General features: G+C 46.0%; 1 protein-coding gene across 1 annotated transcript in view; it reads right to left on the bottom strand.

Moving 5' to 3' along the window:
- Nucleotides 1-3,723: 3,723 nt before the first annotated feature.
- Nucleotides 3,724-13,601, bottom strand: part of CCDC175 (coiled-coil domain containing 175) — a 47,274-nt gene continuing 37,396 nt past the window's right edge. Inside the window, exons 14-19 of the mRNA XM_045578931.1 lie at nt 11,467-11,605; nt 10,839-10,918; nt 8,518-8,670; nt 5,951-6,047; nt 4,237-4,280; nt 3,724-3,903 (exon numbers count right to left, since the gene is read on the bottom strand). Of these exons, the coding sequence (XP_045434887.1) occupies nt 3,724-3,903; nt 4,237-4,280; nt 5,951-6,047; nt 8,518-8,670; nt 10,839-10,918; nt 11,467-11,605 (693 nt within the window). The remainder of the gene's footprint in view (nt 3,904-4,236; nt 4,281-5,950; nt 6,048-8,517; nt 8,671-10,838; nt 10,919-11,466; nt 11,606-13,601) is intronic.

Genomic DNA, 13,601 nt, shown 5'->3' with positions numbered 1-13,601 from the left:
TCACAGCCTCAGGTCCCCGGGCACCAGGGTGGGGGCGCATCCTGAGGTCCCCCAGCATGGGGCGGGGGGGGAGCAGCCTGAGGTCCCCCCGCCCAACACCAGGGCAGGGGCATACCTTGAGGTCCCCAGTCATGCCCCACAGAGCAGGGGTTGTGGCCTCAGGCCCCCTGGTCTGGCACCATAGCGGGGGTGGGGGGGGTACAGCCTTAGGGCCTCTGTCAAGCTCTGCTGGGCAGGGGGTGTGACCTGAAGCCCCCCATCAAGCCCTGTCAGGTGGGGGGTGCAGGCTCAGGTCCCCTTCCCTGGCCCAGCACCATGCAGCCTCAGGTCCCTGCTGATTGCTCCTTAAGGTTTGTTACAGGAACTTGGCCTCTGCTGTGGGTGCAGCCATTTTGTGTTACGGAAACCACCTCCCCCCTCCACTGTGGGCACTGCCACCTTTGTGATGGTGTGGTGGTCAATTTGCATATTCCCTCTTTATGAGCTAGGACTCAAGGATTTTTGGAATTTTAAAACATTCTTTTTAATGCTTTAAAAAAGTCCATACTCAGTTGCTATTTGGTTTAGGTATACACTACAAATTAGCTTATTTACTTATTTATAAGAAAGAATACCAAGGCAAAAAGCAACTATCTTAGATTTCAGGATGAAGCCTGGTATTTTCTGACAAGCCACACCGCCTCCCCATCTCCCCCCTTCCCTCTTGCCAGCTGGAACCCCAGCAGATCTGCCCTCAGCCATGCTGTTGCAGTTCTTGGCCAGGTGACGGGGCTGCTCCTTTGGGAAGACATCCTTGTGTATTCCAACACCCAAAAAGACTCCGACACCCCTCTTTACCGCCCCCCCCCCCCCCCCACTCATTAGAAGGAGCCCACTGGGTTCTAACCGTCTCTTGTCTCATTCTCACAGAAAGTGCACTCTGACATTCACACTGGGTGTCCTTCAACTCTGTTGCCAGACTCAAAGGTGCCCATGGTGCTAATGAAGCCAGTGCAGTGTTCCTGGAGAGGGCCAGGACCTGCAGGACTGCAGTGACACGATGCGCCCAGAAGAGGGCAGGGGAGGGCTGATGAGCTGAAAGAGATCAGGGGCTTCTCTAGAAGTCTGCCTGGGGGAGAAGCTATTCTACAAGAACATTTAAAAGCTGGGAGGTTACAGGTGGCTCAGAGATGGCCAGGTAATCCACGGGACCAAAGCTGGCCGTTAGCACCCCAGGCGGGTGGCAGGCTTCAGGAATCTGATAAGCACTTAGTAAAGGTCTAATGCACATGTGTCAAACACAAGGCCCGCGGGCCAAATCCGTCCCGCCAGGCCTTGCAATGTGGCCCGCACCGCGCTGTCATCACTGCACTCCGCTGCGTTTCCATCACAATGACAGTTTATGACTGTTCAGTAAACCATTCGGCCCGCGATTTAGGCTGGATTTTAGATTTTGGCCCCTTCTCTGATTGAGTTCGACACCCCTAGTCTAATGCTTTCTTACTGCTGCTATCGCTTCTATTTTACAACCAGGGAGGCTAATCAGCACGTAAGAAGCAAAGCTGCGATGTGAGCCCACATGGTGCCACTGCTCCAGGAGCAAAACTCATCGGAGCTAAGGGGGTGGCGATCTTCCTTCAGATCTCGGCTCCACTTCCAGTTCTTCAGAGACGTCTCCCGACCCCTAACCAGTCTCCCTCTTAGGTTCTGAAATTCTTATGCCCCTCCCCCCCCCCCCTTCAGGACACTTAGGACACTGACATTTTACGTACATTTGCAGAGGACCTGATTCTCCCGCCATACCAGGGATGGACCAGCTACACCTGAAGAGCAATTCTGCCACCATGGCAGAGTTGAGTAGTTGAGTAGGAGACCTTTCCTGGCTGGCAAAGCCAAAAACATTGTCTGGCCCTTTAAAGTTTGCCGACCTCTGCACCTGACCGTGGTTTCCACTGAGGAGGGGCTAGACCTATTTTCATTCACTGTTGTAACCCCACAGCCTAATACAATAGTTGGCACAGCACAGACATTTGGTAAGGACTTGCTGAATACAGTTTAGAGTTGATAATGAAACACGGATGGAACCTAAAATCAGGGCCAATCAGAGGAAGGCAGACATGCTCACTGATGGCTCCCCCAGGAGGCCCTGCGTCAGGCTGGCCGGCTTCCCCGGGCCCACGGTCTCCATCCCCGCGCCCCTGACGCCTCCTCTCGTCCACCATAGGCCTTGCCCACTACCCGCCCTGCCTCCGAAGCTCTGCCAAAGGCAAGCGGCGGTGACCGCCTGCCTTGCTGTCCCGAGCTCTACGCCTCGGCTTTTCAAGGTAGTCTGTTTCTGTCTGCCCCAACGCAAAGATTCCACCAGGCTTCAGACAAAAGCAGAAGATGCGCTCATGTGAAAATAATGAAACTGACACATAGAGATGACTTAGCTGTTGAAATTCCACCGGGTCGACAGTCGCTGGGGACGGCCTGGCCTTGCAAAGAAAATACGAAGACAGGCAAGGCCCGCTAGGGACCCTTTGTGCACTCCAACCGGAGAAGCAGCACCAGGCCCCAGCAGGAAGGCCGAGACAGCCTTTTGGCTGATAAGAGGGGGCTTTCCCACAAAATGCTTCCCTGGCTGCCTGCACAGTACTTCTCCTGTCAGCAAAACCCTCCGCACACTGGTTTTCAGCAAATATTGAAATGGTTGTTAATCCCATCACTTTTTCTCAACTTGCTTTTATTCTATTTCATTTTACTTTCCACACCCCACCTTTAAAATTGCTTATCTAATGCTCTTTCAAATTAAACCCTAACGACCTCTACTAACTCCATATACTTGCCGAAGGATTTTTTTTTTCTTTCCCATTTTTTAACTCCATCGCTCTCTATTCTCCCACCTCCTCTCCAGCCCTCCACACCCCACGGGCATCAAGGTCTCCACCCCTGGGACCTCCTGCTGTGCCCGTGTGAGGGCTCAGCCCTATTGCCCTAACCTGGTCAGGGCCCTGAGTTAAAGTAGGAATTAAGGAGGAAGCTGATATTCCTCAGGAGAGACCCGGCTGCTTGAATCCTGAGGCAGTCAATCCTATAGGCTATACTCAGCAGTGTTTCCCAAAGTGTGGTACGCGCACCCCCGGGGGTACGGGAAGAGTTTGGTGGGGGTACGCGTTGCACCGGAGTTTGGTGGAGATATGCACTGCACCGTGCTTAGCTGCGCCTAATTCTACGTTCTCATGAGTACGGGGGGTACTCAGCGTTACGAAAATTATAGAAGAGGTACACACACATGTCAAAAGTTTGAGAAACACTGGGATATAGGATGCATCCACATCTCAGAAGCCCCAGGAGGCCTCACGAGATTGTCAGAAAAGGCAGTCCGTTGCTGTTTATAATTCTAAATTCACTCCAGGGAAGAAAAGGTAAACTGATGCTCAGTATCTCCTTACTTATGAAGACAAGGAAATGTGTGAGAGAGTTTGGAAAGTCTGCTCTGGAAACTGTTTAAAATAAGAGTTTGAAAAATCAGAAGTAAGTTGAGGTTCAGTTACAGAGAAAAGTCTCTTAGGTGGAAGGGAGACTCTCTGGCCTGCTGCTCCGCCCCGCAGGTGAGAATCAGGGCTCACCAGAATGTTCATGTCCGGGCATGGTTAGGGGTGGGTTGTTGGCCATATCTATGTTACCAGCAGGCAGGCACTCTTATCTGGGGGAGGGTGTTCTTGACAGCACGGGCTATGCACATGAGCAGGAAGTCCTTGGTTACCCGAAGCTCGTGAGGGGCAACTTACCAGGAATTTCCACAGTGTACAGGTACCGAAACGCTTCAAGACTCCTTTCTAACCAAATACTGATTTGTGCAATGTTTTCATCTCTTGCACACAGCCTGTCCATTAGAGTTTCTATTTCTTGCAAAGTGTCTTGACTATCACATACAAATTCCTTTAAAAAAAAAATAGCACTTTTGGGTGTGTATGAATTGCAATAAAATAAAAAATAAAAACGTTCTGTCCAGGAAATCATATCCAAGACAAAAATGTATGTGCAAAATTGGTGTTAGTCGTGCAAAATAAATGTGCAAATTCGCGAAGTTCTATAAAAAACCTCAGAAGAAACGGATTAGTAAATCACTGAACTAAAACAAAAAATGTTGTCAGTGGTTAATTTTCTTATGGAGCTATCATTGACATAGAACATTACATTGTAAATGTTCTATGTTAATACTCTTAGAAAAGAGGTAAGTACTCTTAGAAATATGGTAAAACAAAAACTCACCTTTATAGTGACCTGAAATTCTGCCCACAAGTCCAAATATTGTGCTAAAATAAAGATTTTAAAAAATGCACAGGTTACTGAAACAATTGGAACATTTTTTTTTAATCAAAGAAATGCTATTTGTGTCTCAAAAATTGTTTTGTGTAAATATTCCAAAATGACAGAAGAACTAGGTCAGACTTGCCCTCCCACCGCAAACAAGCAGAGAATGGGACCACGTCAGCCAGGTGGGTGCGTGGTCTTCAGGTGACTCCAGCCCCCAGCTGCCGATACCCCGGCCAGCAAGCTGCCCCACATCGAGCTGCCTCAGCTGAAGTCATGTGGGGCAGACCCCGTTGTCTCCACCACACTCTGACCAAACGGGCAACTGTGAGAAAAGTAAATGATGTGCTGCAATGTGCTCCCCTTTCTTCTCTCTTTAAAAACCAATAAAAATCATATCCTTGGTGAGGATTTAAAAACAAATACGTACTAAAATAAAAAAAACACTTGTAGATAAATAGTAACCCCAAACTGGAAAGAATTCAAATGCCCTTCCGCTGGTGAATCCCGTATAATAAAAGGCCAGAGGCCATAAGCGTCGTGACCAGAACCACCACTTGACTGTTCGCCATGAGGTGACTTTGACCACCTCTCGGTCCCTACACCCCTGGTCCGAGAGCGGCGGCCCGACGGAACTGGGGACTGGCGAGTGGGCTGAACGGCTGACCTCTTGGTCCTTGTCCCCAGCCCCACAAGCTCCGATGGGTCAGCGATGGTGAATGGGGGAATCGGAGTGGGCGGCGGGAGGACCGGGCTGGCTGTCAGGTCCTTGCTCATTCCCAGCAGCTCGGGGACTCAGGCCTGCAGGAAAGCAGGTGCCGGCGACTTCACCTCCATGTGCGTGTGCCAGGCCGGCCGCTGATGGAACATGCTGCCTGCTCAGGGCCGCTCACACTGGGGCAGACAGGTCGCAGCCATGCCCCGCGGTTGCTTTCAGCGCCTCAAGCCCCAGCGGCAGTGGCAGCGGGAACTGGTGCCTGAATGAGCGGCCCCGAGCGGGTAGTGTGTTCCATCAGCGGCTGACCTGGCACTCGCACATGGAGGTGAAGTCACCAGGGCATGCTTTCCCACAGGCCTGAGCCCCGGAGCAGCCGGGGATGAGCTGGTGGGTCCCAACGGCCTGACAGCCTGGTGGCGGAGGCGGTGTTCGGCCTGGGAACTGGCGAATGGGCAGAAGACGGCCCTGATCGCAAGAGGCCAGGTCTAGGGACCCTACGCACACGATTTCATGCGCTGGGCTTCTAGTGGGTAAAAACCCCCAAAAAACATGGTATAGCCATGTAGTAGAATACTATACAGCTACCTAAAGGAGCAAGCCAATGATACGTGCAACAACATGGATGGGTCTTAAAAACAGCTGGTTGAGTGAGAGAAGCCAGGTACAAAAGTGTGCATAGTCTATCATTCCATTTATATCCAGTCCTTAGTGACAGAAAGCAGGTCAGTGGTTTCCAGGAACTGGAAGTCGGGTGGGACGACAAAAGAACACGAGGAGTGAGAATGACCTAGGTCTTGTTTGTGCTGGTAGTGGTTACGATGGAAGGCACATTTACCAAAACTCATTGAACTTAAGAGAGTGCATCCATTGCATGGAAACCGGTAAAATTTGATTTAAATAAAAACAAAAGCTTTCTACTTTATAAGTAAAGATCACACAGGACACGCGACTTACCGTAATTAGCTATCAGCTGCCAGGACAGGTCACTGTAGATGGACATGCTGGCTTCTGGTGCGTATGGCTCTATCTTGGTCTTTATGTATGCAATGTACTGGAAATCAAAGGCATGGAATTGCTTTAGGCAGTTTAGTTACTGTAAATTAGTTCTCTGTGCAGTCACTCAGCAAACACTTATTGATTCCTCTGTGCCATCAACTGTTCTATGTGCAGTGGTAATAGTGGTGAAGAGCCCTGTCAAGCTTACATTCTAGTGAGGGAGATAAAGATCCTGCTTTCTAGCAAGCATTTCGGCACCCAAATAAACTGAATATAATTTTACATAGAAGAAATTAAATGGTATTCTAAATTCTCTCTCTCTCCCCCTCCCTCTCTCTCTCTCTCTCTCCCTCTCTCTCTCCCTCCCTCCCCCTCCCTCCCACACACACACAATGTTCCTTATGCAAAATGGTGTGCAGTGAAAGTCACAGGGGCGATGCTGCCTGACGGGAGGAACTCAGCATAAGATCAGGGAGAGGGAAGACACTCACTGGGCTGGTGATGGAGGTAACGGTGGTTTGGACGGTAAAGTCATGGCTTTCTCTCTGACCACCCACTACTCAGGAAATCTAACGAAAGGACGGACTTTGGGATGTAGGCGTGACACTGGTCCAGTTTCAAGAGAGAAATAAATAGCAGTGACTGGAAACTACTGAAAAAAATATGAGGAGATGACCTCGAACTGTTTTTACCACAGTGGTACAGCGTCTACTCACGCAGCCTTGGCCTTGTGGCAGCCTTCGCATGGCTTGTTGGCAGATATTAGAGAAAACCAAAGTCAAGTCCAAATCGTCATTCCTTCCTCTCTCTGAACGTGCTCACTGTTTGCAGACTTGCCTAGTTCAGCTGGCCTCCCGTCACTCTCACGGGGTTAACTCCCTGAACTGTAATGACCTATTCATAGGCCCATCTCCTCAGCCAGAGGGTGGGCTTCCCGAGGGCAGGGCTCGAGGCGGGGCCTTGTTCAGCGCTGCGCTCATGGAACCTTCCCCAGGGTTTGGGCTCAGCGGATGCTTAGAGTGTGTGTTGAGTGAAGATACGTAATCAGCAAAACAGAATGGTGAGGGAATAAGATAAAAGCACTGGGTCATCCAGGGGAATCAGTAGGTTGGGCATTTTAATCCAAAAGCGGAACTTTTAGAATCAGCCATTGACACAGGCATTCATTTGCTTGCTCATTACCAAAATAGCAGTAAGATTCCAAGTATTTTAATGAATAATATATACCACCGTGACAGGAAGAAAATAGAGTGGGGTATTTCCATGAATGGATGGAATTCCTTATGAGTTTGGTTCAAGGGCTAGAAGAACAAAGATGTGTGTCGGGCTTACTGGCGATGGTACCTGAGCTCCATGGAGCACGTTTACTTTTTCAAAGTACCTTTTATGCCACTTTAATTCTACCAAAAAATACACAAGCTGTTGGTGGGAAAACTGCTGTCATTGAACTGAGGACAACAATCACCCAGAGAGCTAAAGGAATGTTCTCCTTACGCACAGTCTTATTGCGGTAGGACTGCTTTTATTTTTCCAACTATTAAAAAATTCTAAAAAAAAAAAAAAATGCAGAGCCTCGGTTTCAACCTCTATAAAAGGGGCAGAATATACTATCCATGTTGTAAGGTTACTGGGATCACCCCACGGAACCGAATCTCTCTTACATGCGAGGGACTGCGCCAAGAGTTGGGATACACTAACCCACTTCCTGACCTATCGAGGTCCTGACGGTTCACTGTGGGGAGAGATACAATCAGTACAAACAGCCTAATTTTTAAATGGGCAGACGAGCAAGCACCTCACAAAGAAAAAGACCGAGCTTCGGTGAGAATGTGGAACAGCTGGTATTCTCATCCATTACTCCTGGAGTGGCAATCACTGCAACCTCTGTGGGAAACTGGCACTCTGCGCTAACGTGGGCGTATATATCTCCGTGGCTCTGTGATTCCACTTGTGTGTATGCCCAACAGAAATATGTACATATGTTCACCAAAAACACAAAAACAAAAAACCCCCACATGTACTAGCATTTTCCTAGCAACACTATTTGTAATAGCCCACACAAGAAACTCGGAACCCCCATCAATGGTAGAGTGTGTAAATATTGTAGTAGAGTCCTACAATCGAGTACTATCCAGAACTAAGAATGAAGCAACCTCAACTGAACCCAACAATAAAGATGAACCTCGCAGGCACAGTGTTGAGCAGAAAAGTGCGCACTGTCTCATTCCACACGTGTCATGTTCAAAAACAGACTAAACTAGTCTGTCGTGTTAGAAGCCAGTCTGGTGCTGCCCTTGTGAGGCGGTCGGGATGGGAAGGGACTGAGAGGGCACATGGACACCAGTAACGCTTTGTTTCTCCATCTGGGTGCTGGTCACCCCGGTGTGTTCATCAGGCTTTTACACGTATGATTTGGGCACCTTACTATAGGTACGTTAAGCTTCATTTAAAAGCCTTTAAGAGCTATTCTCTCACAACGATTACAACCAAAACCGCTGTGCACACTGAAGCGCTCCTGGACTTACCCGTTTCAACCTTTCATTTTCCAGGAGCAAAACTTCTGTTTCTAGGTCATGTACATATACTTCATTTTCTAAGTTCTTTAGAATTTCAAAATTATTTTTCAATCTTTTGCTTTCTTGATCCCGCGACTGTTGTAATTCTTTCTTCAGTTTATTCTGCTCAGACATAAAGCCCGCAATTAACCCACAGATTCAACAATCTGGGCACTGATGCATTAGGCCGCCTGGACCACATTCAGAGAGGAGTCCCAAGTAAGTCCTGAACCATCAGCTGAGGCTATGCAGGCCTTCCCGCTGAAAAACTTTGTGTGAAATCCAAAAGCTGAGTCATGGGAATTTATTCATGGACTCTGGGAAGCAGGTCCATGGGCCCTAAGTTAAGTTGTTGAGACAACTTCACAAAACAGAATATATGTCGATATATGAACAATCGCTAGCAAAAGTAGGGAAGAGGAGAATAAAGTTTGTTGAGGATTTTCCGAGAGAATTTACTATTTCTTGAAGGAAAAGAATATGACTTTATAGATTTTTAAGAAAACTTTGTTTTTTTGGACAATCTCTGCAGTTATAAATCACAATCTTTATTCATTGCATAATCATCACTAGCAGCGTCTTATTAAGAACGTAAAATTGTACATATTGTATACTTACAATTTTCCCCTTCATATCTATGCCAATAACATGTTAAAAGTTACTTTTTAGCCGAAACCGGTTTGGCTCAGTGGATAGGGCATTGGCCTGAGGACTGAAAGGTCCCGAGTTCGATTCCGGTCAGGGACATGTACCTTGGTTGTGGGCACATCCCCAGTAGGGGATGTGTAAGAGGCAGCTGATCGATGATTCTCTCTCATCAATGTTTCTAACTCTCTTCCTCTCTGTAAAAAATCAATAAAAATTTTTTTTTAAAGTTACTTTTTAAATCAGTGGATCTCAAAAAATAGCATGTTTCCATTTTTAATTAAGCAACTCCACATACATGTTTATCATTAACTAGTGATTATAAATTTTAAAAAGGTAGTAAACATTTCTTTACCTGTTCCCTTTTCATCCACTCCCTCCCAACCCTGCAACCTCTGACCACTTATCCGTGTCTTCATAGGAATTTACCAAAGTAACAGATCTGAAAAGAACTTTAGAAAGCATAACCCAATCTCTACCTTATAAATAAGGAAACAGGCCACTTAATGATGTTCCCATGGTTACATGTTAGTTTAGTTGCTTCTAGAGTCCCTGTCTCTCTCTCTCTCTCTCTCTCTCTCTCTCTCTCTCTATATATATATATATATATATATATATATATATATATATATATACACACACACAGAGGACCAGTGCACAAAATTCATGCATGGAGAGGTGGAAGGTCCCTCAGTCCAGCCTACACCCTCTCCAATACGGGACAGCCCTCTCGCTATCCAGGACCACTGGCTCCTAACCACTCACCTGCCTGCCTGTCTGATTGCCTCTAACCACCTCTGCCTCGGTCCCTGCCACTGTGGCTTCGTCCAGAAAGTCATCTGAAAGATGGCCGGTCTAATTAGCATATTACTATTTAGCATATACTTTAATTAGTAGAGATACTAGAGGCCTGGTGCATGAATTTGTACACCAGTGGGGTCCCTTAGTCTGGTCTGCAGGACTGGGCCATAACTGGTTCTCGATATCCCCAAAGGGGTCCCAGATTGTGAGAGGGCACAGGCCAGGCTGAGAGACCCCACTGGTGCATGATTGGGGCCAGGAAGGGAGGTGGGCGGTTGATCAGCTGTGGAGGGACTGTAGGAGGGCTCCAACGAGCGTCTGGCCCATATTGCTCAGTCCCAATCGGCCAGACCCCAGCAGCAAGCTAACCTACCAGTGGTAGCATCTACCCCTCGGTGGTCAGTGTACGCCACAGCAACTGGTTGATGGGCTGACTGTCTGCTACCTGGTGGTCAGTGCATGTCATAGCAAGTAGTTGAGGAGCCTTAGCATATCATTAGCATATTATGCTTTGATTGAACAGCTGACCAGATGACTTAGCATATTAGTTATTATATAGGATACAGACATGCATATACACACATATACATATATATTGATATATGAACAAATGTCCAGCAAAAGTGGGAAGGAGGAGATACAAATACACATATATATGTATGTGTATATGTGAGTATATTGTTACAAAAATTGCAAAACATTAACATTAAAAGGGTTTAATCAGTGTTGATTTCCTGAAAACTCCAAAGGTGCCAAAGTATTACTGGGAGAATATACCAACATTTTCTTTTTTTAATATAAACATCTTAATAGAAGAAAGAACAACGGATGCATGGACTCTTTACCAGACTATTCGTTTGTCTTGTAAACTCTCTTGTCATTACTGAAATCTGATCATTCAGTAAATTCTGTTCATGTTTTTGGTCTATAAAAGAGATAACAGAGAGCAAATAATTACCCACAGTGTTCTCTGGCTTAAAAAAATAAATAAATCATCAAAACAAGAAAGAACCTGATTTTAAAAGTCAAATATTATGGCTTATAATAAAAGCAACACTTGTGTCCAAATCCTAAGGCTAAAATCATAGCTGGAAATGATGTAATTTGCAAATTCATGTTAAGAAACAGGAGTAGTAGATAAAGAAGTTGATTCTACCTTTTACCAACTACAGGAAGAAACCATATAATAATAGTTGCTGCTAATTCTTAATTTTGAACAATCTTTAAAAAGAAAAGGAAAAATTTGACAACAGCAAGATTTTGTGTTATAAAGGAGAGGAAATTCATAAATAAGAAAACAAACAAACAAACAAACAAAAAGCCAAACCCTAGAGATTAGAGTTAAAGGTGATGAGGAAAGGTGAAGGAAATTCAACCTTGCTTTGGTGGGTGGGTAAACTGCTTGTTAGAATACAATGGTGAAATCTTCACCTGGGCTTAAGGTCAATCAATTACTTAGTGTTTCATACATACCCAACAGAATACGACTCAGCTCTTGAAACCGTTTGTTTTTGCTCATATATTCGTCTTCTGCATCGTGAAGTTTGGGAAGATATGTGACTAGTTCATCTTCCTTTATTTTGGTACTTTCCATTTCCTTAGCAATTTTTTGCTTTAAAGAAAGTAAAGCTGATTGTGAGGCATGATTTCGGAGAACTGACAAAAACAGTTGAGAGTAATTATAAATTATTTGAGGGATGGAGTTCTCTCTTGGTCTTCTCCTGCCCTAAGGTGCACAGCAAGGTATCTGGCACATCTTAGATATTTTAATAATATTTGCTGGCTGACTCACCTGTAAACTAAGACGATGAGAGTCAATGGCTTTCCAAAGATCCTCTCAGTTCTATAGTTCTATTGCTACAATTCTGCTGTTACTATGTGTGTACTTGTACTCTCAAATCATTTGAGGAATTTCTCTTGGTGGACCATATTTTATGGGGGGGGAAAAAAACAAAAACAAGCAAAAGGTGTGAGATCCTCCCTCCTCCCAACTGGTGGGTGGAGTTATGACATTACAAGCATTTGCCACCGAGACATCCCCAAGACATTGAACCACCAATCAGCGAGTGCTGAATGCCTTGGGGCCCACCCCTTCCTGTTCTTTCCTGGGTCCAACCATTTCCTGTTCCTCTCCTCAAAAGGCTCTTCAGTGCCCCACGTGTTGCTGTTCTCTCTCTGTCTGTGAGTCAGCCCGGTTGGGTCCCTTCTTCTCCCCCTCCTCTAATTCTGATTTCTCTACCTCCGTAATGAGTCCCGGTCGTCACTGGGGAATAAACCTTCTTTTAATATGTCTTGGTGGTCTCTGACTTCAGTTTCCTGTGCCTTGAACCTTACAACAGGCAGCAGGACAGATTATACACACGTTCTAAGAAATGTGCATGGTAATAAGAAATGGGAGGGGAGTCGCAATAATTGGATATACTTCTATAGCAAGCATGTCAAACTCGAAGCCCACAGGCCCCATGCAGCTCACAGTAAATATTTTTGCAGCAGCCCAGCCAATATAACGGTGTGTAAGCAACATTTTAATACAAATTTTGTGACTTAATTTTTACAATATCCTGTTACACATTATTAAGAACGAGCTGCAACATCCCCTAATAACTGATTACTATAATCCTGTTCATTGGATTGTACACGCCTTATGCGCAGACGCACCATTTCTCTCCACTGATACCAGCAGTGAATATTTTAGCAGCCGATTGCCACATCATTAGTCTTGGACTGACTTGTTTGGTGTGTGCAACAGGAAATATTTCACTTTCAGAGAACAAGAAAAATAGGTTTATTTGCATTATGCTTATTAATTTGTGCAGTTATTTAGTGTCTGGTAAGTTAATGTTCCAGACAAAAATTTTAATTTTTATTGAAATGTTCTATTATTTTATTTTATCAATTACTCATTTATCTCAGCCCTTTGTATTCAGCGTGTTTCTATCGAAATAAACCTACGTTTCTATGAAAATTGAAGCTTTTGTTTTTTTGCGGCCTGCATAAACTTAAACCTTGTTTATTTAGCCCGTGTTAGCCTTTGAGTTGGACATGCTTGTTTTACAGCAAATGGGTACAAAATGCCCAAAGCAAAGCATGAATTTGCCTGCTTACGTATTCAAACTCAGGCTTTGTTTCATTTCAAATGGAGTAGTTGTTTTAAAAGTCAAGATGGGTTTAAGATGGAGACGAAGGCAGAGGCGGCCAGCTCAGGGTCACTAGCCATTCTCCTGTGTTGAGCCTCAGGACTCCGGAGTCAGCAGAGCATATGGCCGCCGGCTACAGGGGTTTCTCTGCTTTCCTGGCAGGTGGGTGTGGCCAATGAGTACGTGCTCCTGCCACTTCTGGGCCTCGCCCCTGCAGCCAGAAGGGGTAAGTGCCCCGTTGGCCCCTTCCTCCCGCTCCTGGCTGGAGAGGATGAGGATGGAAGCCACCACCTGGACCCACAGGTGTTAGCCAGATGCTGAGCAGATGGACCTGCCCCTCCCGCCTGGACTGCTCTCCTCCAGCCTCTACCGAGAAAGAGAAAGAACCGCCTCTCCTGCTGTGATGACCAAACCCAGTGGGTCTTCTCAACTAGATATGCAGGCTCTTAAGATTTGAATAGGCCGTCCCTG

This window comes from Pipistrellus kuhlii, unplaced genomic scaffold (assembly GCF_014108245.1).
Source record: "Pipistrellus kuhlii isolate mPipKuh1 unplaced genomic scaffold, mPipKuh1.p scaffold_m20_p_1, whole genome shotgun sequence".
In the NCBI taxonomy this organism is placed as follows: domain Eukaryota; kingdom Metazoa; phylum Chordata; class Mammalia; order Chiroptera; family Vespertilionidae; genus Pipistrellus; species Pipistrellus kuhlii.
The sequence above is the reverse complement of the archived record's forward strand: the minus strand, read 5'-3'. Positions and strand labels throughout refer to the sequence as shown.